The following is a 25408-nucleotide window of genomic DNA, read 5'->3' as shown; positions in this document are numbered from 1 at the left end:
GTACCAAGGATCTTACAGGTTTTAGTGACACATTTTATCACCTGAGCTAAGGCTAGGAGCTCTGGTGAATACTTGTAAGACTACTCTCCCTGAACCCGGGATAATGTTGCATGTACCTGGTCAGGCATTAGTATTTTCTGATCAAATTAAGGGAGCTTTCATCTGACAGCTTTACACCACAGGTGTGCAGCCTGTGCTGACCACATCTATCATTCTGAATAGACCAGGGCACACATCAGCAGCACTGAAAGATGAGACAAAACATAATCTGTCCCAGTGCAGCCAGCACTTACATGGTGCTAAGATTGTTTCAGCCACCAGCCCCTTTATACGTATCTGACAGATAGCAAAGCAAATGTGATAACAACTGAATTTTACCTTGTGATACTTTGGCACATATAGAAGACATGAGAACCAGTTCTGACCTTTACACTCTCGTGAAGCACATACTTCTGAACAAGTGCTATTTAAAAACACAGTCTGATCAGAACCATCATGTCATCTGTTTTAGTTTAGCATCAGACATTCAAATTACACGTCTTAATCACATTATGTCATCTGTAAAAAATTACAGCCTTGCTGAAATAAAATTAGTTCACCTAATAAGGCTGTAGGGACTCTGTTTGGTTCCTCACCATACTCATGATTTTCTGCTTAGGGAATTATGTTTTAGTGGATAGATCACCACATTCTGCAACTTTGACTTCTGTTCTTGTCTCCTTCACCAGCTGAAAGGGTCACCCTTCCTATGTTTCATTTCCCCCACCTCTAAAATAGGGAACCTTCCTTCCTTGTACTATTGCTATTAAAATGTGTGCAATTCTGAGTAGTGTGACTGGTTTGTGCATGAAGGCTGGATATAAATACTATCCCTCTACAAACACTCAATGAATTCATGACAATTGTTTCACAGAATCAGTGCAGAACCCACTGCGTAACAATGACCCTCTGTCCATCACAGTGTGTGGATTTGACTTACAGTTGCACTGTTGTTCCTTCCTTCCAGATCAGTTAGAAATAAAATTGTTTCTCTAGGTTCTTCTACAATTTGTCAAGCTTTACCTACAATAATTCTATCCCGCAAGGCAAAGTTTAGCTTGTATGGCTAGGAAATCTAGTACTGTAAAATAAACAAGCCAAAAACGTTCACATCATTGATCATACAGCATACTAGAGATGGCAGTAATTTACTGGAAACCACATACAGGAGTTGCAATATATTATACCACCTGTCACTTCATCTGAGGGCCAAGACACCAAGCCCTAACAGTACAGCTGCTGGAGTTGTGTAGCGGGTTCTTTCCTCCTTTCATGGCCAGTACAAAAGTAAGACAGAAGTATAATCTCTATCTGGCTGTCAGAGTGCAGCTGCTGTGTCCCCTTTGGAAAGGGGGGAAGGGCATTACCCTCTTGTCAAATCAGGCAGGGTACACTGGGAGCATATCCTGAGGTCACCACTGCTTATAAAAAATCTCTTCAGTTCCTCAGGCACTAGACCAGTGCTGTGATGGAGCACACATCTTAGAAGCACAGCCAGGGGCGACAACTAGTGAGCCAGTAGCTCTTTATGGTTTCATTCAAAGACATGAGATTAGGTCTGGAGGTGCAAATGCCATTCTGTACCAGCACAACACTTCAAGCTAATTAATTCTGATTACAAATTAGTTATGATTTCACTCTGGTTATGTTGTTGGTATGCAGAACACCCAGGTATGGCTATCGATTCCTATTAATGGAACTGTCAGCTTCTTTCACCCTGGGTGGAAGTTCTTTCTGATGTGCTTCTCTACCACTTATGGTAAGCTTTGTATTTCAACTGTACACCTACAAAATCCCTGACTCCACAAACTGCTTTTTTTCCTGTATTACAACTCAACTCAAGCTTGAATTTTTAAATAGCACTACCTGCTCCAGGACACGTTCCCTGAGATCTTCTGCATCTCACCAAGTATGGCTAGCAAGAGAGATGACTTACCGCAGCCAACTTGTCCTACAATCATTGTTAGCTGACCTGTGAGAGAGGAAGGTATATATAAGCCTCTGATTTACCAAATGCTCATGGAAAAACATCTCATTGTGTATATCTGATGTCATTTTGTACCTTGAGGGATTCGGATATCAATGTTGGACAATGCTGGAGGACCTTCAGGTGTCCAAGTGAAAAATCCATTTGTGATCTATATCAAGACGGAGAGAAATAAGAAACAGAAAACCAGCTTTAGACTTCTTTTTTCAGCATCAGAGACACTTCTGATTTCATAACACTGAGTGTAGGAACAGAGTTAGCCCTTGCTTAGTGCAGGGAGCAGACCTCCAAGTGGATGCATTTGTAAAGGCCTTGCAAGAACCTCTGAACTCAAACAGGCACAACAATTGGAAAGTGATGGAACACTCCTAAGGAAAAAGAATTTGCTGTTCAGGGCTGCTGGTTTGTTATTTGTAAGGTGGGGACATGAAATAAATGAGACTATTCTGACACAATGAAATGATATACAGGGTTGTGGTTTGCTACCGGCAGAGCAGTGAACGCCGCTAGACACACTGCAGCAGACACACAACTACGCAGCCCAAATTCCGAGCAGATTTGCATCACTTTCCACAGGTATTACGTGTTGCTGCCTATTACAGTATTTTCCTTTGCATTTCTGATATGATTCTCAGATAACCTAGGATTTACTAGATACAGAAATTTTTTCACCAAAAAAAAAAAAGACTAAAACCAAGGAACAAAAGCCTGCTCAGGACTTTAAATGGAGATTTCCATGGATTTTTGATCTGAGAGGAGAGGAATGGGACATTTTTATCCTACCCTGGAGAAAAGTGATACTCTTTATCTTGGAAACAACCTGGAAAGAAAAAAGAGCAAAAGAACATGCAGCGTTCTTCCCTCTGGATTACTGAAAGCAGCCAGAGGACCCTCTCTCAAAAAATGCCCCTTCATGAGCGACCAGCTGCAGCCAGACAGAACTTAGAAACCATTGGAGCTCTGTGGCCAAGGTGTCAATGTCAGCAGATGGAGCCAAAGATTATGACTGGTCCTGGCTTTCTAGTCACTGTTCTGGCCTCTCCTTTGAGAAACTCTTTTGTTGCAACTCCCTCTCTCACATATTTGTTCCTCTTATTTTCCTGTAAGTCTATTCAAGAAGAATGCTGCACCAAAGCAGCACGTCAGATGACAGCCTCTAAAAACACCTGAAAGCACTACCAATTGTCCTACTTAGTCCCATGAAACTGAATTATTCATTCTTTTGTGCCAGAAATGAAATGTAATGGCAGACTTCTTAAATGAAGTGTCATCTCTCATACAACCATTATGATTTTTATTCTGGTCACTTCTACAGCAACTCAAAAGCAGTGGCACAGGTCATTTTTTTCCCCCCCAAAGAAGTTAGATCTTTGGGGTTTTATTTTCAATGTCATCTTGAAAGGCTACTAGGAATTCCAAAAGAGGAAGGCAAGACCCATGACAAAATTATTTTAGAAACTTCTAAACCAAATCCTTTTCAATTTTCTTCATACTATTTTTCTATAGAGGCACTGGAAATGGGAGACAGAGCCTTGCATGCGTAAAGGGTTGGACCAGATGATCTTTTGAGGTCCCTTCCAACCTGGGCTGTTTTAAGTTGGAAATTTTTATTGTGAGAACAGGGCTAATGAATTAAACACTTCAAATGGAAAATTGCTGAGCGAAGTCTAGGGGGATATACACAGCTAGTCACATAACAGAGGTCGCTAGTCAACTCTTAAAATGGAAGCAATAGAACAGAAAGGTGGAGGTTAATGTCTCCCATGAGCACAAGTGTCTGACAGTTCACATCAAATGCTGGCTCTTGAATTTGAAACTGCCATCAGAATACAAAATTGACTATTAGTGAGCTATAGTAACAGTGTTATTAGAGTGACCTTCATATCACCTTTACACAAAAATCATCTGGTTCTGTGATGTTAATCGGTCTTCTCATGTGAGAGCTGTAATTGTTCCAGTCCTCCCTGGCAGGCCTCTTGCGGTTAACAACCTTGAGTGGCTGTGCAAAATCAGAAAGACGGAAATACGCAGTAATTGGTGGCAGTACCAGCAAAACATCCTAAGCACAAGAAGCCACGACCAATACAGATCAGGATATTAAAAAAGAATTTTCGCAATTGCAAGAAATAATCAATAGGAAATGGAAAAAAAAAAACCCAAAAATTCTGGGTACAAATTACTCCAGCCACTTCACCCGCAACTGAACAGCATTACTCACTACTGCCTGGTATTTGCTGTGATTATCTGCACTTCTTAGCTCTGAAGATTTATCATGCTCTTCTCCAATTTCTTCACTTGACAGGAATTCACTCAGTTTCTGCACACTGAAAGAGAAAAAATCATAATCGCCCCTGGAATGCAAAACTTTTGTTCACTGCAATGGTCGTTACAGAGCATCCCCTATAGTATTTTACCCGCTGTCTGTGACACAGTTTGTTTTCATTTTGTTACAGGCAGATGAAAGTGTGCAACAAGAAGTTGATAAAACGATAAAGCCTGTCCTGTTGTCTCTTAACAGCTACGGTATTTTAATGGTTTGTGCAGATGCTCCTCAAGTCTTGTATTCCCTGATACCACCAGAGACATGCACAAAAGATTTTTTTCAGGCACTTGGTGGGATGCAGACCAGCTACATCAGCAGCTTGTTTTGAAGCCATGTACTGAAGTAGAATTAATGTCATTTATGTAACTGAAGTGTTGCAGAATCAGTGCTACTGAACAGTCTTATGCACACTAACAGTCTGATGAGCAAAATGCAACCAGCTATGACGAAATACAAAGCGTGTGAGGTAACGTGATAAAGGAATATACCTACCTGAACAGAACAGTGTTGAACAGATGAGATGCAAAAAGGAATACTGACAACCAGGCACAAAAGAGAAGGCATAAAATCTTTGCAAGTTGCTTAAGATTTAATTAGCTAAGGGATAATGTGCCTTTATTATGACATTTAACAGATCATGACATCAATTTTACTTCTGTACCTGACTTTATAAAATGCATGTCTAATTTACTCACAGTGACAGAAAATGAAATTTGTAAAGGAAGTGGACTGAATCATGATCTCAACATCAAAGGGGCTAAATTAGCTGGAAATAAGTGAACTATCAGTCTTCAAAATGATAAAGTGCCAGAAGGCCTCAAGTTTCTAAAAATAAATTTATGGACAAGGACTGAAAAAAGAGATTTCAATATTTAGCCTTAGGCTAACTGGGGAGAAACAGGCAAACAATGCCATTGTAGCATAGTGATAGGTGGCTGTTAGTATGCAATTCTTAAAAAAATTAAAATTTAACTCCCCTAATATTTATTTTCCATTCCACTGCCTGGGATTTTGTCTTCATGGGGAGCTTTAGTTTTCTTTAAGAACCTCATGAGATACCCCACTGGTGCTAAAACAGTGCTTGGACTGAGGCAGTACAGGACCGCAGACTGCACGTGCAGTTACTGCTCATCCTGCAAGTAGAGATCAAACCCACCTGAGGACTCCTGAGGAGACAACTGATTCTACAGTGTTTCTGTCAACCTGCCCGCTTGCTCAGGGCACCTGGGGACTAAGAGGTATGCAGTGCAGTGTATTTAGCTTGGGCAGGTACTACAAACTAAACAACTGAAAAGGGGGAGAACAACTGTTTGGACTGGGGCAAGAGGAATAATAACTATGTCAGGCTCGACATTGGGCCAAAAATCCTCAGTGGGAAGGTCTGTTATCTCAAAGGAAGAAATCAGAAGCCCCATCACTAGAGATATTTATTTGCAAAAAGCTTTGGAAAACAGGCTAGGAACGAGGTTTGAAGAACATTTTAAATGCCTTTAAAAGGCTCAGATGATGGTTTAGATGCTGCCTTTATGGAGCTGGTATGCAGCTGCACCTGCACTCTCTATGGGAAAATTACCCTGGCATTTGAATAATTGTCCTGAAGGTATAAAGAGCAGATAGAGAGGTCCCCTAGTCTATCTGCTCTAGGGTCTAGAGGGGAAGGAGGAGAAGATGGCAAACATATTGTTGGACTGTGCGTATCCAAAGAAGACCATGTCTTTAAGCCAGTCAGTAGTTTGATTTTTGCTCTTTGCTCTCTGGCTGGGTATTAGGGTGGCTGTTCTCTGTCAAGACCTCCCTCTCCAACCCCTCTGCCCAACGCCCTGCTTAATTCTGGAATCGCTGCTTCTGTGGCAGCTACTGAGGAAACACAGTATAGCTGTGAGAAAACCTTTTGTTAGAAGCAGCAACTCATATTTCAAGATGCCACACCATTCTGTGCTCTTAAAGAATAAAAAAAGTATGTTCTCTGCAGAGCTCTGTCTGACATTGCAATCTCACTAGTGTTCCAATATCTCCATGGGGGAGCTTATTTTTAAGCCAGAGAATAGACCTATTGATTAAAACGTGGTTATTTGCACAGCTGACTGAAAAAGCGGTTTCATATTAAACACAGTAAGATACATAATGCCACTCTTGCTACTTGACCTTTGCTGATGGAAAATTGTACACTGTACCCTTTGTCCTTGAAGACCTCACATTTAAGAAATACATCAATTGGCGGCTCAGTTTTAATTTTCAATGGCACACTCTACATATTAAAAAACTCCTTTTCAGAGATAACAGAATTTCTCACCTTCCTAAAGACTGCTCCTCCTCTCAGATGCAAACACCCTCACCCCCTAACTTAGGAAGTTTGCAAGGACCTTATGTGGAACAGAAGCTTAAAATCTGTTTTAACATTGGAATCAATCACATAGCTGTTCTGATCATGTCCATGACAATCCATGAGGATGCTTTGCAGTCAGGCACATGTGAAATGATTAAAGATGTTGGCAAATTTATTTGTGGAGATTACTGTCCTTAATAGCATCTGGCATCAGAGACTGTAACCGATGTTAACAGAGCATAGGTTGTCAAGTGCCCAAGATGCAAAGCCAGCGACACCCTCTTGGAACCCTTTACGTGCTGGTTTCACTGCTGGATCATCTCCTGCTTCAATTAGCTCCCTTCTGCCACTACAGAGGCAGCTGTTCTTGCTAAAACCAGTTAGAATATCTCAGCCTAAAGAAAGCTGAAGTACAATTCTGTCAATCTTTACTTGATTTTACCATCAGCTACTCATTAGGAGGAAGGTGTAACAGCAGGATGCAGTTCTAACGAGTAAATGCTAGTTGTAGTCAATTGATACAAACGCAGCTTTCTAATAGTTGACTGCTTCTTCACATTTACTGATGTATTTAAGCAAACGTGTTTGCATGAGTCAAAAATATCTGGCACATGCTTCCAAAATATTGCACTGAAGGATGGGGTCCTGGGAAGCCACATCTAGAGAAGCACAAACATCACTATGGAGCAATACATTTGGGGATGCTACCTGGGTTCCTGTGATACAGGCAGCCAGGGTCACAGCACCTTTGTGACAGAGTTTGAACTGGGGGATTCCTGTCTGCACTGAAAATGGCAGAACAGTAGCCTGCTAACTGTAAGATAACTACAGAAAACTCATGAAGAGCTCCCAGCTAGCAACCATTAATAGCTGGTTGATACGAATCACTTTAGAATTGTTCCTGCAGTCTTAACAGACACACAATTAATTTACATAGAAATCCTTAGAGAAGTGAAAACGCATGCCCACTACTAGTGCCAGTGGGGGCCCCCAGGTAGTTGCTGGCTGCAACCTTCACAAAACAATTTGCTGTGACTCTAAGGACTACCCACAGTGGCTGCAAAACATTTAATTCCAGCACTGACACTCCCAGACTTTGCACTTGTTAGGAGAGAGGACACAGCTGTGACTTTGCATTGTCAGGGAATTTTGAAACAGCAAGGGCAATCTCAGCCTCCTGCTGTAGTCTCCTTTCCATCGCCAACACAACACAAAAGCAGTTAAGCAAGGGCTGGTGTCCAGTATCCATCCCATAGTTTAGACAAGCTTTTCAGACAGTTATATTGGAGGTCAAAAAGAGATGCTAATAAAGTCAGAAGCCCAAACTCTCTTCCTCCCCTATCAGCCAGGTAGAGTTGCACTGCACATGAACAGCATTAAGACATTTTTACACAAATTTGTTGATACTCAAAACTCTCAGTGAAACAGCAGTTCTAGTGGTTATATCAGTTTCTGAACACTCACACTAACATATAAGAAAGTAAAAATTCATCAAGTCGAGGGTAGACATTTAATCATTAACTTATTCTCACACTTAACAGTGTTTTTTATTGGGTTTTGTTTATTTCTTTAATTACCCACCAACAGGCAACCTCTCAGGCAGAGCGCTGGAGGCAGAACACAGCCCAAGAGATATGGGCCGCAGCACGGGTGCTTCTGTGATTAACTCTTTTCCCTTCTACATGCTTGATGGAGGGAAACATTTGGGTGATTTACAAAACAAAATCTTCAGCAAGTTTTCCCACGTGCTACAACCAAGGGAACCACGTGAGGCAGAAAGTTGGGAAGCAATTTATAACAACAGATAAACAGTTACCACACTGTTTCTAAACTTGCAATTGGAAAATGAGCAACAGACACATTCTCAAAGTCAGAGAGGTGGCAGAAACGATGTAATTTTTACAGTTCTCACCTGACTAATGCTTTGACAGTAGATCTAACCACACTGGAGAGCAGGAACAATGGAGACACGAGAATGTGAAACAGGGAGATGGAGGCAAATGCCACGGATGGGGAGAAGTCAGCCTTTCTTGTCAGATGAGCATGGACCACAAATGTCTACAGAGAGATAGGCATCATCATTAGCATTTTGTCATAAAGAAGAAAAAGCACAAAATGTTCATATTTCATAAGCATTTCATAAGAATCTTAATTTATACTCTCTTGACAGCTTCGGGGAGTGCTGCATACTCTGGGCTGCTGCTGGTCCAAGATGACAAGTGGGCATTTTCCATTCTTTCCCAGAGGCATTGCAAATGTGTAGCAGGTTTGCATCCTGTCCTCCTCCTTCTTCATTTCCACATCACTCATACTTGAAAATGCAGTTGTAATTAACACTACTTAGAAAAGTCCATACTTACTATAAGTACAGCTGCAATTGGTATTGCTGCATTCATAAAGACTGTGAAGGAAAACATGTAGGAACATTTAGAAAGAATCTCCGTTCAGGCATGCGAAATGTTACAATATTACTAGCAGTGGTTTACAGTGGTATTTTCCATGCTTAAGACAGGAAAAAATGTGCAACTATCTACACATATCAGCACACAGGCGTTTGAAAAAGCCTACAGTTTACTTCATGTCATCAGGACAGACGGACACAGCAGTACACCCTCTGCTGTGTCTCTGCTGCAGGCCTCTTTCACAGTGAGCAGAAAGGCGGAGCTAGCACCGGGTCTGGTGGGTGACTTGAATACCCAACCGTGGGAGGACAGACAGCACTGCAGAGGCTGCACAGTGCACTCTGCCCCATCCCGCAGCACCTCCTGGAGAGCTGCTGGCACGTACATCAAGCTCTAACCTGCTTCTGGGGCACCAGTTCTGAAGCACAGGGCTTTGTGGGGCCCTCAGGCTCAAAGGGTAAGGGAAGAGTGTCAACCCTGCAGTGTATCACTAAATTTATTCTTATGCCTGCGTTGTTACTTTGTGAACGTTCTCAGGAGATTGATGCAGGTTCCAAGGGTACCTAAATGTGGTAGAGATTGCATTTCAGCTGGGCCTTGGGTTATTAAAATGCAAAAGATGAACCAGCTTCCTCTCTGACCTCGAACAGTGTCTGCTTTGGTGCCCTGGATTCCCTCAGTATAGCAGCTCATACACTATAGCATTCAGAGGTTATTAAACAGATGGACAGGGAGAAGCCAGCAAATACCATTTCTGTATAGGGATCTCTTTCACATCAGGTTAAGAGTGCAATAATAACCAGTTATCCATCTGGGAGCTTGAGTCAGAACCAGAGCTATGATTTTGCCCCAGACATTTGTCCTCTCTGTCACAAGCTGAGGCCATTACTGAATCATCACCTTTTCATTTTGACCTTCTCTCAACCTTATTTCATGAAGTAAACAATACAGAGAAAGCATATAGATGGCATAGCTAAAATAGAACTAAAAGATCAGTACACATATAATGGCAAAGAAAGAGGCGAGCCGCCACTTTTTTGTTTAAACAATACCTGTTCTTTTTTTCCTGCCAGGTACAGCAGATGTTCAGGGAAGCTTGCTGCCTGCAGCTAGGGACTTCTTAATTCTATTAAATCCTTGCGTCTGCAATTTGCCTTTGAGACTGCCGCAGTGCACGCGTTTGTCTCATGGATGATGTTTATGAGTGAATCTAGCAAAGCTGATGAACTTCAGAGATGGATCATGCTTTTCTACTGCCTGTGCTGCGAGATCATACCTGTCAAGTATGGAGCTGGATGGATTAAATATACTGTAGGGTTGGCAAATCACACTGCAGTTTGGGGTCATTTGGTGGCTCACAAGTCATCGATCTGAATTTTGCTATTATGAGACAAGCACATCAAAGGACTCCAAACATCTTTGTTCAAATAAACAAGTAAAGGCTATTGAGCCACTGGAATTTGGGGGCTGTTTAATTTACTTTTTCAAATATGCAAGTATCCAAAACAATAAAACATTTTCTAAAATAAATTTATTTTGCAGCTAAGACTTTTGGTTTAATCAGACTCACTCAGAAGTACTTTGTTATCAAAAAATGCAGACTGAAAACTGAGAAAAACATTTTCAGACATTCTGAATATTTTAGGAGAGTAGTTATTGTTATTTTCTTGTGAGAACGTCTGGACTTACTTTCCTTCTGACAGATTAAGCAAAAAAAATCACAGAAACAAGAAAACCACTCCATCCTTTCTCTGCCTTTCCTAAATATATAGTGCTTACTAAATCCTGTAAAACAGAACATAGGATAATCTTATTAGCCAGTATGGAAAACATCACATAGGAATCTTCCTTGCTACAATTAAAAAATTCACTGCTGAATCTCAGAAGGTGTTACTAACCAACTTTGCAGCCCAGCTTTGATTCTGGTGGGTACATTTCATTAAAATTCCAGGAAGTTTCTTTCTAATAGCTCTTGTAATACATATGAATAATTCCATAGACATACAAACTGGATCCAGACACAGAGGCAAGGCAGATGAGATCCAGTTTCCATGTGGTCTTGAAATGGAATTTTCTTGCTGTCTAGCCAACACTGCCCTGAAACTTGTAGGTATATTTACTGTAATCCAATGCAAATCTATTCCTCATGAATCAAAGTAGCTCTAACCACATACCTTCATTCGCATTAATAGCTATGTGTATTTAGAAGAGAATTCCAGAGTCTATTCAAAACTGTATGCTTAAAAAAGTATACAGAAAAAAATCCTTTCTTCTTATTGTTTTAGGAAGGTGATTGCCTTCCTCTTGATCAGTCACACATAAAATCTTAAATTATTTTTTCTTAAGAAACCAAAATCATATGTTCACTACAATACCAGCAAACATGCTCTGGTCTGATTATACCTGTCATTCTAATTATACTTACAGCAAGAAAAAAGGCAAGTTCTCCTACAAATATCTTCCCTTTTAGTCTGCTAAAGTGCAAGTTTATAGAGATCAGTGTGATTTCTGCTGAAGGAAAAGGGTGTAAGGAACTCCTCTTAGGCTGAAAATGTAGGAATTCCTTACAAGCCAGAACGATAGCCAACATCAAAGGCTGCACTGGTTTACCCCAGACAAGCAACTGATCTAGTGCATCTTACGTGCACATAAATATGGCTCATAACACAAAGCAAGAATGCAAGTGCAAACTTTGAATTTTTCAAGAAGCATCAGTAAATATTTAGACTATTTTTCTAATACTACACATTATCTATGTCACTATGTTGTTACAGAAAAGTCAGTGCTCCGGGGATAAACACACCTTTTCCTAGCTGTTACAAATTGATACTGTGAGGACTTGAAATCAGATACGCCTCCACAGCTCCTTCAGTCTTACAGCTGAACCTGTGGCTCTGAGTACAAACAGATTTTAATGCCACATGAAGCAGTGCAAACACAGGGAGCCCATCTGTGTAGATCTGAGTGTAGGACAGTTTCCGGCCGTACAATCTACTGCAGCTAAATTCTGGTTTATGTCAGAACAGAAAATACTCTCAAGAAAGAGAGAGAGCTCAGGTTCCCCAGAGGGAAATTCTGGTCTCAGCAGTCAAGGAAAACCTCAATTTAATGTCAGTTCAATTCAGTGGGATCAGGACTTTTCCCTCAGAGACCATTACCTAGGTGATGGTTTGGCAGGGAAGAAAGTCAGTTGCACAGCTCTTGGGCAAATGAAGTCAAATAATACTAACCAGACAGGAAGTTATTTTCCTAAGGAGTAGTCTTCCTTATTAGTCAAAAAGGTATTTGGTTCAGGTCATTTGTGGCATTTGAACACATCTCACTAAAACTTTCCGTTTCATTAATATCTTGCACATTATGAGAACAGCATTCTTCAGTACAACTTTACTAGTAATTTCTTAAGTATTAGGGTATCAGTCATACAGGTGGTGCATACAATTGCCTCAGGTACAGAGTTCAATTTGCCCTAGGTATTTTTAAAAGGATGATAAATGCCTTAGATTAGCTCAAAAGGTAGCATGAGACAAAGGGATCTGGATATGGAATGATGACATTTCCAGGGTTCTCACAGTTTTCCTTTCCAGGATATAGAAACAATCTTAAGATTCACTTATTCTTGTAAGAAACCCAAATTTTGAGTAAGAAAATGTAAGTAGCATCTGTCAGTGCTTCAATGCAAAGACAATTCCTGTCACAAGGCATAATACACTGTATAGTGTAAAATGCAGGAGAAAAACTCCCAAAAATTGTAAAACATAAACAGGGACTTCTTCCTGAATGCTATGTTATAGAGGAGAATATTGTTGGCTGAAGGAAGCCTGTGAAACATTTGACCCTTAAAAGCTTTTCTCCAGAATCGTTAATGCTATGAAGCATTAATCTTGTCTTTCTCTTTTAGGCATGTTTCCCATACAGGCAAAATTCTACTGAATTAAATGGAAAGTCTGACTAAACGGAAAGCAAGGAGTGCGGATCAGAGCCTAAAGCAACTGAAACAATCTCAACAGAGGAATGGTAAACTCGTTAGTGGCTAACAATGCTGCAGCACTTTGGCTGAACGGTGGATTGGAATGAAGACACTTACTAGATATGGAGGTATAAAGGGCAAAAGACTTGAGGCTAGTCATTTCTTTTTGTCTGGTTTCCTCTACGCTGCTGTGAAAGATGTGTTCCCAGGCATAGAGTTTAAGGAGCTTAATGCCTCGAAGCATCTCATTTGTCTTCTTCAGTCTCTCGTTGGAGTACTCCTGCAACATTGACATACACATTTACTTAAAGAGTGTAGTTAAAACGCCTGTTCCCCATAAAATTTTCCACAGAAATCTTATGCAGCCCCCTGTAATCGGTCAGGTATACTTTACTTGTCCTGTCCACGCAGATGCTTTGTTGTTGTTCACAAAGGTGGGCTTCCCTAGAGCTCAAATGAAGGCTGCTGGTTTGCACTCCTAAATCATAGAGCTTGTACTGAAAATATTACTCAGCCAGCTTTCTGATCACTTGCAAGGAAGCCCCTCATGATTTCTGCTGCCCAGCACATGGGCTGGATTTTCGCCAGGCATACTGACAACACGCAGAGGGCAGAACAGGCAGACAAGGTGTGACTGGGCACATGGCTCTACCTAGTGAATGAGATTTGGAAACGAAGGTGCCAGGCTTCAAAGCAGCAAGGACACAGCAGCAAGAAGCTGTGATCCCATAGGGAACCTCAACCTGAGCAGGGCCAGGTGGCCCAGGCACAGTACTACACTGATAAAGTTATACTTCCAGTAAAGCATAACTTCAAGCGATGCTGCTTCCAGTTTTCAGGTTGGCTCAAGAATCTTTGCACTGCACTATGTTGCAGAGTGGAGATTGAGCATGAAATGTGCTGCTCCCATCTGCAGGAATTTCTGGGTGATGCTGACCGTCTGCTTGGATGCTATGGGTATGAATGCTGTCTACATTGATGTGAAGGCATGACTTTTCACACAGGAAAGTACACAAATATCTCTCATTACCACACACGATTTGTAGTAGAAGAGGTTTTAGCAAGCAGTCTGGCTCCATTGCAGGTTCATAAAGGCTTCATTGGCAGCACAACAGTTGCTGAAAGTGGGGAGAAGGTTCACTGCAGCTGGCCATGGTAATTCCAGTGAACCAAGGTAACTTTCTTGGCAGTGATGAAAGTGATTCCAATTATAGACAAGTCAAGTGAGGGACCAAGGAACAGCTTGTGACTGAGCAGATCTCCAGGCTCCTCAGCTGAGGAAAATGCTGCAGGAGTTAGGACTGTCCACAGCTTATTTAAATCAATCACTTGGATAGATTTCCACAGCTATGATGTATCTGGAGGTCTGCATTTGCATGCAGCATTTCTACTTCCTTCCCCCTTGGACAGCTTGCCCTGCACAATTGATTTATTTGTGTGTCATCTGACTGCACAAGGCCATTTGCAAGTTAGAAAGATCTTAAGGACTTCTGCTCTTAGAGAAACACACACTTGTTGAAAAATATAACCCCCCAAACCCACATATTTACTGCTTCCGCTGATCATGTTTTCACACTCTTGATCATTACCCATGTTTGAGAATCAGTTCTTGGTCAATGTCCACAGTTAGCTTTGCCACTCCAAACACAGAGGTGATATTTATGCCACGTATGAGTTTGAAGTTACTTACCAATGTGCTTCTCTGGGCCTGTGAGAGTTTGGTCGCTACAAAGTACTGAACAGGTGCAAGGACTATGATCACTGCTGCTCCAATTAAGGCACTGATTCCAAGAAGGTAGTAGAGCAGAAGAACTCCTACAATTATCTGTTGGAAGACAAGAAAGTGAGGGGAAGGTTTGGGATTACATCACTTCACAGGCTAACATTCAGAAGCAGTCACTACAGCAAACCCCACCCCAAATGCCATGCATTCTGCATCATTGGCATGGTGGGATTTGATCAGTCATGATATTCTGTGAGAGTAGCAAACGCACCCACACCTAGGTGTTCCTTCCCATCTTGGGGATTCTGTGTGTTTCTGTTTCACAGACTCCCCATTATGAACAGTAGAAGGCTGTACAGACTTGTATATCTTCTATAATGACATTCTCACAGTTACATACAATAACTCTATTTAAAAATAAATTTATTAAGAATATTTAAATAAAATTTAAAAGTTATTTCAAAATGCTTCCAAGTAACACAATGAGATATTCCATTTGAAGTCACTATTAAACCTTTTTCCCTATTGGCCAGATGACACAGTATGCGTTTTCTTTGACTTACACATTTATTTGTTTTCCTTCTTTGACATCTAATCATTTTTACACTGGGGAAGAAATTGCATCTCCCACTTTAACTGGAGCTCACTAGTTTACAGCACCAGGACTTTCACAAGAAGAAATGCTTCTTTGCTTACTATAGAAACCAATATGAAATATTATTAAAAAAAACAATTCATCTTGCAAACGTTAACATGACATTATTGCTAACCAGTATATTTAAAAAAGGATCATCATAATCATATCACTAAGAACCTCCATTTCAAATAAACCCTAACATAAGATTGCAAGGAACTGTTTTAAGGCTGCACAGTCCTGGCACAGACTGGTGATGATTAAAAGGTTTGTTAAAAAAAGGTTAAAGAAAGCTTAAAAAAGAAAAAGGTTTGTCTTTGTATAAATACGTACCTAGAGAGAAAGCCACAGTCAGGATGAGAAGGGATACTGTAAGCAACTAAAGAAATGCAAACAAGATACACAAGCTACTGATGTTAATTATCACTATTCTAATGACTGACTCCTAAACATCTACACTCTATATATTTATCAGTATAAGCTAATAAATTAATCAGGAGACATAGTGATAGAAAGTTAATTTCATTATTTCCCTTAATTAAGAAAATAATTGGAAATTTCCTTGAAGTGTTTTCTACTACTCTTGCTAGATTTGTATACTCTCATAACTCTCACAGAAACACCATCATCCATCATTTTGAAGCTCAGTAGTCACACATCCATCCGTTCCCACAAGTATTTATGGGAATTGGATTTCAAGGAGGAAAACAGAGTCCTTGGTTTCCACATTTCCATCTGACATTTTCACGAATTTAAGGCACGTGAAAGGAATACACAGATTTTTTTTCCCACTCTCTTAGCAGTCCTTTGATGCCTCTCTGCAGACGAACTAAACTAAAACGTGACTCCAAATGAGTCACAGTATTTACTTCGGAAGCATGCAGTAACATTAAAGTCCTATTGTATACACACCAGGAATCTAGTAAGAGCAAAGGTTAAATTGTAAATAAAAAATCTTTTAGTGATGAGTAAGTGAGCAATCTTCTTCTGTCTGAAGTCAGGCAGAAGAATAGGAAGCCAAAGAATACACGTACGGGCTCTTACATGTCAGATAGCCCTGCAGAGCTCCCCTCCAAAACATGAAAATGGTCTTGATCTTTAACAACACTTCTGCTTCTTCATGGACAGACCACATAGGCACTCAAAATACAGGGGAGTGTTGAACAGTGCACAGTGAAGAGATGTTCAAAGATACAAAGTCAATGCAGAACACTGACCCCCTGCTCTCCACCACTGCCAATTGATTATCAAGGACGTTATGGGAGCGACCAGGTTCTAAAACAACCTCAGCTTCTCACACAGACCAGGGGAAAGGTATTCCAACTGTTAGACCTGAGGGAGCTGCTAGCTCACAACTGCTTCCCCTTCAAACCTGGGTACTGAAAGGGTCAATCTTTGTGATGAAAATACTATGTTTTCAATTGATTAAAAGTTATCCTAGTCTCATCATCTTTATATTGCAATAATACAGACAAACTTCTAAAATATAATCAGTGTGTATGGGATGAAAAAATGCATTCTCAATTTAAGTATGTGAATACTTAGATCTGAAAAGTGCTGAAATCTGTAAGCATTATTGCAAGTAATTCTGTATTTATCATACTGCACATTACACTAGATAATGTCTCAACTTCTGGAGGGCAATATCTGACAGATGGGAAGGCTCTCATTAATATTTCTGAGAAGGTAATGATCATATTAAAATAAAAATAACTGCAATTAAATATTTTGCTTTTCTTTCATCAATTCCCAAGCTCTTACCTGTCAGAGATATATATCACGAGAAGGAAGCTCACCAATAGCTCTGGTTGTTTTGTCTTGATCATTTTCTGAAGCTAGCAAATACTCCCAGCCAGAAACGGCTTTGTTTCTAGACAAATGTCCTTTCAGTACAACTGTAAGCTATCCCTGCCAATGAACTAGAGATACGAGAATACAGGGGGTTTTAATAATCAGAATGAAATCAAACAAGGGTGGTTATAAAATGGAGGGGGAGGAGGGTTTGGGACATGGACATGTCGACGACAGATGGGACCAGTGAACATTTACAGGGCATCATTTTGCTCCCAGGGTTTGAGCCAAACCTACTGAGTGTGTCTTTCAATTGATGGGCATCCCCAAGCCTCTCTTCATTGATTTCAATGGCCTTCAAATGGTAACTTAAGGCAATGATAAAGGTCCTATTGACTCCAGTCAGGGCAAAGATGGGGCTCAAATTATCTGGACTGTACAGAAAACCTAACTGGTTTTGAATATCTATTACACAATCTACAGCAGATGCTGAAATGCTGATTGCTACGCTAAGAGCAACAAAACAATTAAAAACCTGTTTTAAATAATAATGAAGCTTATGAAACTTTTTATTAGCCATCTCTCAGGCACCCAGTAATGGCTTTCACTGCTTCATAAACCAAGGTATTGAATGAATGTTGTGGAAACGTGTTTTAAAGAAACCTTTGTGACCAATATGAGTCATTGTTTTGTGCCTTGCAACGTGTGCACCATCCCCAAACAGGCGCATGCTTCCACACTGATTGTCCTCATCTGCCAAGGAGCATTCACTGGGGGTGAATTATAATGTAAATGTAATCATATTTTCAGAAGACAGTCAGGAAATCTTTATGCGCCCATGACTTCTGGCACATCAGAGGAAAATGTTGTTACAGAGTATGCAATGAAACCAGCTTAATTCTCAGTTGCACTAAAGCACTACCTACACAGATGCCAGGGCGACCTCAGAAGCGCACGTGAAATTGGTACCTCTTACACAGCCTGCCATACAGACTTACAATGGAGACTAAGCCTCAGGGATAACTGGACCCTAAACCTTATCATTAAAGGAGTGGACTCAATGCCTGAGAGCTCCTTCAGCAATACCATTATAGCAGTATACAGTCGTTGACTTCTTACTGCAGGGTGCTTCTAGTAAAGGGATAGAAATTACCCTGATATCCAAATTATTACTAACAAACAGCCAACCTGCAACCATATTTCATATTTCATATCAGTTTCTTTTCATTATAGTTGTCTTCTTTCATGTAATTAGAAATCAATATTTTTTTTTCCCGCACTTTAAAATTATCCAGTTCTCATTTCCCCCACCCCATAATTTTCAGGGAAAGCATCCCAATGCTAAAAAATAAGTCAAATTTCTTTCTGAAAAAATCCTGCTGGTAACTGTTATATTCATCACCATTTTTAATTCTAGGAAGTAAAATGTTTTTAACTAGCATATAAGCTTCTCCAGAGTGGATAAGGAAAACCAGTCTGTACCCCAACACAGTTACTCCTGCACAAGAAAGAGATAAATGCATTTGCAGCATACGGATGCAGCCACACCATGACCTATATAAACATGACTGCAATCGTTTTAAATCTTGGTATTTATAGTTACATAGAGCTCACCTGTAAACAAAAGCCCCTGGCATGAAAGCAGTTACGAAGTCATCAGTTAGTAAGCTGCTGACTGCTTACACCTTAACATGTTCCCTATCCTGACGTGAGGTTTTACACTACTCTCACTGGAGTTTGCAAGAATTTTGCCAGAGATTCAGACAGATTTCTCCTTCCTCCAGGTCCTACTGCAGTCTCAGAAGCAATCTACCCCTCACTACCACAGAGACGCCAGCAGACACATATGGTAATGTGTGAGGTTTCAAATGCATTTAGTAAAAACGTGAAGACTCCCAGAGTATTTTAAGAGAATACTAACTGGTTTTCCAGAGAACAAATATTCCCCAAAGAATGAGACCATGCAAGATGCATTCAAGAACTCCATGACAATGAAAGACCTGGATTGCCTCTCCCCAGTACTTTCCTCTGTGAGGAAAAAAAAAGATAAATCCAGTCAAAATAATTAAACCAGGGTTTTTTCTCAGGTTAGGAAGTTAATCTGTTTTACCATGCAAGCAGATGACTTTAAGACCACCACAAAGGAGGACTTGCTCATCTGATCAGTAGCAGCTTGACCAAACCTCTTGTTTTTGACAGGAACTACAAAATTCTCTCAGTTCTAATTTGCTGTCTGAAAAGAACCCAGATCTCTGACAGCCAGCAGTCTAGCACTTTATTCTTTGAAAGACATTAATATAATGTATATAATGACCCAAAAGGCTTGCTTTTCTTCTCCATCCCCTACTTTTCAGTGTAGTATTCTTACATGCTCAACATCTTACAGAAGAAAATCACTAGTAACAGATGTTGATGGACCCAGGAACTCCTAAGCAACACTCCCAAGGCCATGCTAGAGACTGATTGGAAGCATGATCTGCCAGTTGCAGTCCACATACAGTCGCATGAAAATTGTTTTCATTTTTTAGCAAGAACAGGCGACCCAAAACGCAAAGCTGCTGGGTAGATTACCTGCAGCTTTCTGATTTCCACACCAGCCAAATCAACCTCTGTGGAGTGCTGGAATCAGACCACCTTTGTGACACAAATGGAATGGAGTTTTCATCATGTTTTTGAAACTAAATGATACTTTTAGAAAATAACGAGTGAATTGAAACTCTGCTGAATCTTTTGTTTCTATTTACTGTTAACATTGATTCACTCTCAACAAAAACATACTGAGTAGCTGAAAGAAAGCAGAATTTCAGGGTACTGTATTAACATCAGGTAAAACTATGTGCTTTGCCCTAAGTTTTCTCAGAAAATTCCTAAATGGAAATGTAAGAGGGTTCTTTGATTTTGTTTATCTTCCAAACTAAATGTTTGCCCTTTTCCATTGTTTCAGTAAGCATGAACTTTGGAAAATGATACAAAGGCTGTACTGAGACTGCTCTGACCTCCTACTCCTCTGGTGTCTGCTCTACTCGCTTACTAGTTTAAACTTAATCTCACAGACGTCCAGTGAGATTCACCACTTCACAGACTCAGAGGAACACTACCTCACTGAGAAAAGACTAGTTTTCATCAGATTTAGTTTTTAGGTAGCTCCACAAGCCCACGTGACACAATGTACAATTTATAGGGCTGAAAGAACATGCATATTTGATATAGCATATGAACTCCTGTTTCAGTAAGGGAACAGACTTAAGATGAATTTAAATCAATTGTGAAAGTTGCCTCTGAGGCAGGACTCTGTTTTCCTCATCTTAAAGACTTCCTAAGACACAGTTGTATTTCATTGGGCATTACATATGCCAGAAAGCTACAGGAGACTGGGGAACCGGGAGCACCAGGAGATTGAGTGTGACTCAGAACAGTGATCTGTTCTGTCTCATACATGTGGGAAAGGAGATTGAAGAGATGAGTGGTATTTAGAGACAGGAGACAAACGACACCAGAGAGAATAAAACAGCAAAACCATTCCATATAACAAATGAATCTGTGGAATTTCATGCGCTACAATTTGTCATCCATGAGGAAGCAGTAGCTTTAGTTGTTGTCCAAAGGAACATTTCTAAGCAATCATATTTTTAATAAACTGCTGCTTCTCTTGCTTTTGCTAAGATTCAGAAGACAAATGTTTGCAATACATTCCAGTTAATTCCCCAATGTAATAAATGAATACAATGGAATAATGTAACCTGCTGTACCCTATAAATTCTTCCTACAAATGCAAAGCATGTTTGGCAGCAGTCAATATCCTAATCCAATTCTAAATACCCACAGTCCTGGCCCAAATGTGGAATGTATTAGTACACTTCTAGATATTAATAGCTTGAATCCTATTTCAAATTATTCCTTACCTTCATTAGTATCTCTACTTTGATAAGATTCATAAGCAAAGTATCTCTACTTCCATAACATTCATAAGCAACCAATCACTATGGTCTGACGCACATGAATAACAAAAGCACGTTCCGTCTCCTTACCTGTACTGGCATAGCCCAAAGGTTAGGGCAGAGGAAGAAGAACCACATCAGCTGATTTGTGTCTATGGCAACCAAGTTACAGATCTGGCCTGCGGTCATCTCCCCCATAGACATATTAGAGGTTGAAAGCTGCATAATTTTATTGTATATTTTTGTCTGGAACAGAGATCAAAAGGTGTTAGCGTACAGAAATAAAATAAGATTTCTAGCTCCATCTAAGCCACAGGCATAGTCCAGCATGCTGAGGAAAGCCAACACTCCCAGAAACTTGAATGAAGAGCCAAGTTTGGCCTTTTGTGTTACGATGAAAAATTTTAAGTTGTCTTATAGTTCAGTCACCAAAAACACAGGGCAATTAAGTACAGACTGATTGACTTACCCCCTTTCTGCAACCCTGTGGCATGGTAAGAGAATGAAACATTTTCTATGCAACAGGCCAAAAAAACACATTACTACCTAAGATTTATACATCCAGTTTCTCTATGGAGTAATATGCTGTAACTAGTGCTAATAATTATACGTTACTAAATTATATATATATATATTATATATATAGTCACTACGTTATAATCTTTGTTATTTTTCTCTAGCAATTGATTCAGGTCCTATCCAAGCTCAGAATCTTGTTCCTGGTTGAGAGTGTTCATTTTGGCTCGGCCCCATTACAAAGTTAAATTCATAGAGAACTAATGGAACAGGTCTGATGCTCTACTGAATTAAGTAGTTGCCTCAGTGCAGAATCAAGCACTGTGTATAAAACCAACTTGATGTACAAGAATGAAAGTGTACTTTTTGCAGCTGGTTTGGTAGGAGGCTGCACAGTGATGCTTAGCAGTCAGTCATAAGACTTAGCCAACAGGAGGCACCCTGATTCGCTAAAGTGCCTCTAGATCAGGTGCCAACTGTCCATTATGAAGCATAAAATCATCTGGGGCACACTGAATAGATTGAAGGATAAAAGGTTTAAAGAAAATAAAAAAAAATCATAGGGAAAAGATTGTTACAGAACTACTGGCACAGAAAGTTCCAGTAACACTAATTCTGCTGCTTAGAGTGATGGTAGACATTTACCACTTTGCATGGTGTGACTGCTGGTATTATCTAGGCCTCTGTGTAATATCCAGCACAGAGAACACAAAGCTTTTCTCTAACAAAGTTGATGGGAATGTGGCACTATTTTCCAATAATTCCCCTTTCACACTTGCTGTGGTCCATGTATTTTTCAGTTCATTGCAGCACTTCTACTTGACACAAGACATGCAACCTTTTAATATGTAATTTGGGACAAATTTTGATTTCTTTAGGATTTTTCTACTCTAATAAAGGAAAAGCAATGGATGAAATCCAGAAGTCCAGCAGCTGACAAGTGCTTCCAAGTGTAAGATCAAAAGAGGATTAAACAATTATTCTGCTATTGAAAGCATCCATCTATCACACAGACTCTCACAGGATCTGTGTAGTTCAGTGGATAAATAGTGTAACTTCTGAGGCTGGCTTTCAAGCTGTCAGAGGGTAGGTTTCAGCCAGTGCATTTGGCAATATCACATTGTAATCTTACACCCCATCCTCTCATTTCCAGGCACAGATCTTTGTATACTACATAAACCTTTGATCTCCTGTTCAGTTATACAATGATGATGGACTCCATTTTAGCAATCTCACTTGCATTCAGTAATTACTGGCCCCGCAATGCGGAGTGGCATGACCGATGGAACGAGACACTACTCCGTGCATAGGGTATACAACCTATCCTTTTGTCCAAAGTATATTTTCAAGACACCTTTAAAGCTTTATTATTTGCATGGGATCCCCAAAAGTTACACTCAGTTTTGCTGTCAGGAAATTTATGCTCAAAGGTAATAAGAAACAAAATAGATAAAACCAATACATGTTCATATGAAATCATCAAATGAGATGCAGAGGAAAGAGGCCTTAGACACAGGTCTAAGTTAACAGAGTCTTTAATGGCAACATTTATGTTCAATACATTGCAGGAGAGAAGTATTTCTGAATTTAATTTCTACAATTATAATCTGTTTTTAAAAGTACACATAATTGTATGAAGATAGATTAATTAATAATATATGGGCTACCTGTATTGCACCTCTCAAGTTGATTCCTGTTTCAATAGCAACATAGTATGATGCTTGGAGAAACGTCCTTTGCAATAGAAGGGCAAAAAATAAGAGTACAGCCAAAACATAAGCATTGGACAGGAACTCTTGAGATGAAATAAAGAAAACACCCAGAATTTTAGTCTAAAAGAAAAGAAAGTTAGAAATCAGGTGCAATGGCAATTTAATTACAGTTTTGCATAATTAATAAGCAGAAATAACCACAGTTTATTACTGTCAAAGTGTTCCAAATCTGATCTGAAACCTCACAGTTTATCAATTCAAGAAAACAGTCATATGATGTGCCAACTCAGTAAGCTTTATTTAAATGTAGAATGACATTTATAGGATTTCTGATATCCTTCCAAAACTCCAGGACACTTTCAGTAACTCCATTTGCTAAAATATATACGCTACCCATTGTCAGAAAGGACTAGTTCATGTCCTTTCAGATAAATAAATCTCATCATTTTATCACCTCAGATTACTGAACACTGAAATGATATTTACAACTCGCCAAGAACACATCTTTCTGACTCCTAGAACTAAGCATATTACATTGATTTACAGCATCCAACATGTTTGTTTAACATTTTTAATTATAGCCATTACCTCCTACAAATTAATTTAATCATACAATGCTTTGGGTTGGAAAGGACCCCAAAGCCCATCTAGTTCCTGCCCCCTGCCATGGGCAGGGAGAGCCTCCCCTAGACCAGGGTCCCCAAAGCCCCATCCAACCTGGCATTGAACACTGCCAGGGAGGGGGCAGCTACAGCTTCTCTGGCCAACCTGGGCCGGTGCATCACCACCCTCACAGGAAAGAGTTTCTTCGAGGATCTTTTATATTTGTGGTATTGTCACCTCATTTAAGCTGTGATGGTTTCACTTGCAACAGTGAAACTTTCCTTTGGGTTACCCTTTCTCAGATCAGCTATTGATTTAAGCAATTCTTCACTGGAATTTCTTTTTATTTCAATAGAGGGTGTTATATCAAAGGCAGTAACAGAAGCAGCACAACTCAGTGCTGTCTGACACAGATATCTGGCTATCACTGCTAATTACTGCAGCTGATACCACTTTTTACTGTATGTAAAAGAAAACCATTTTTTACACAACCATGTTTTGACAAATCATGCTATTCCAGCAATGAGATTTTGGTGTGGTGTTGGTTCACATCAAAACATTATACAATAGATAAACAAGGAGCAAAAATGAGAGGAATACTCTTGTTATTTCTTCTAGGACTCAACCTGAGAGAAAAGGAGGACTTATACATATATACATAAACATCATACACACACTTGGTGAAAGCACTAAAGATATTTGCCAAGACACAGATGCAGTACCAGACCATTATAGCCTACAAAGTCCTGAGCACCCATGTGCTCAAACTACAATAATTCTCTAAGTACTCTTGTCAGCCTGCAGGAAACACAAGGAAATAACTGAACATCTACTGAACATTTTTCATAAGGCAAATAACCTTGTTTGGGGAGTTGATGGAACTAAGTAGATGTTATCAGAAATGGCTTTGGGGACATTCAGTGTCCCACTTTCCTGACCACTTCAGGATAACACCACTTTTAAAAAGTGCCAGTAGGCTCTAACCCAAAGGCTGAGCAAAAGGCCAATATTTAAATGCTTAAAGACTCAGTCAGTCTTAAATGTCAACATTGGGCCCTCTGCTACACTGGGACCTATGACTTGTAGAGCTTTTAAAATAATGATTCTGTAGGTTTGGTGTATCATTTGAACGTGTTACGTCAGCAGATATTCCTAATACTGGAACTGCTAATCCTAACATAGCAATGTGGAAGATGCTACAAGCAAAATATAAAGGTTATCACTCTGTCAGCCTCTTCTTCAGTGTGACATGATTAACACTCAGAGAAATTCATGTCATAAGAACGTTCCAGGGTGGCTGTAAATATTGATACTGGAGTTATAAATAAACATGAAGAGCGTGACAGAATTTAAGACACTGTCATGTTCTGAGTAACTGCAGTACTAACTAAAGCAGTTAATTCTGCCCTTGACACCCACGTGACAGAGTTCCAGCTCCATGGTAGTT

General features: G+C 39.9%; 1 protein-coding gene across 1 annotated transcript in view; it reads right to left on the bottom strand.

Annotated features, from left to right (window-relative positions):
- Nucleotides 1-25408, bottom strand: part of ABCC8 (ATP binding cassette subfamily C member 8) — a 75001-nt gene that overhangs the window by 35306 nt on the left and 14287 nt on the right. Inside the window, exons 7-16 of the mRNA XM_084263363.1 lie at nt 23314-23478; nt 21221-21376; nt 14735-14869; nt 13162-13324; nt 9036-9076; nt 8588-8733; nt 4245-4350; nt 3915-4025; nt 2102-2177; nt 1906-2011 (exon numbers count right to left, since the gene is read on the bottom strand). Of these exons, the coding sequence (XP_084119489.1) occupies nt 1906-2011; nt 2102-2177; nt 3915-4025; nt 4245-4350; nt 8588-8733; nt 9036-9076; nt 13162-13324; nt 14735-14869; nt 21221-21376; nt 23314-23478 (1205 nt within the window). The remainder of the gene's footprint in view (nt 1-1905; nt 2012-2101; nt 2178-3914; nt 4026-4244; nt 4351-8587; nt 8734-9035; nt 9077-13161; nt 13325-14734; nt 14870-21220; nt 21377-23313; nt 23479-25408) is intronic.

This window comes from Gallinula chloropus (genome assembly GCF_964237585.1).
Source record: "Gallinula chloropus genome assembly, chromosome: 4".
Classification (NCBI taxonomy): Eukaryota; Metazoa; Chordata; class Aves; order Gruiformes; family Rallidae; genus Gallinula; species Gallinula chloropus.
Note: the sequence above shows the minus strand (reverse complement) of the source record. Positions and strands in the feature narration are given on the sequence as shown.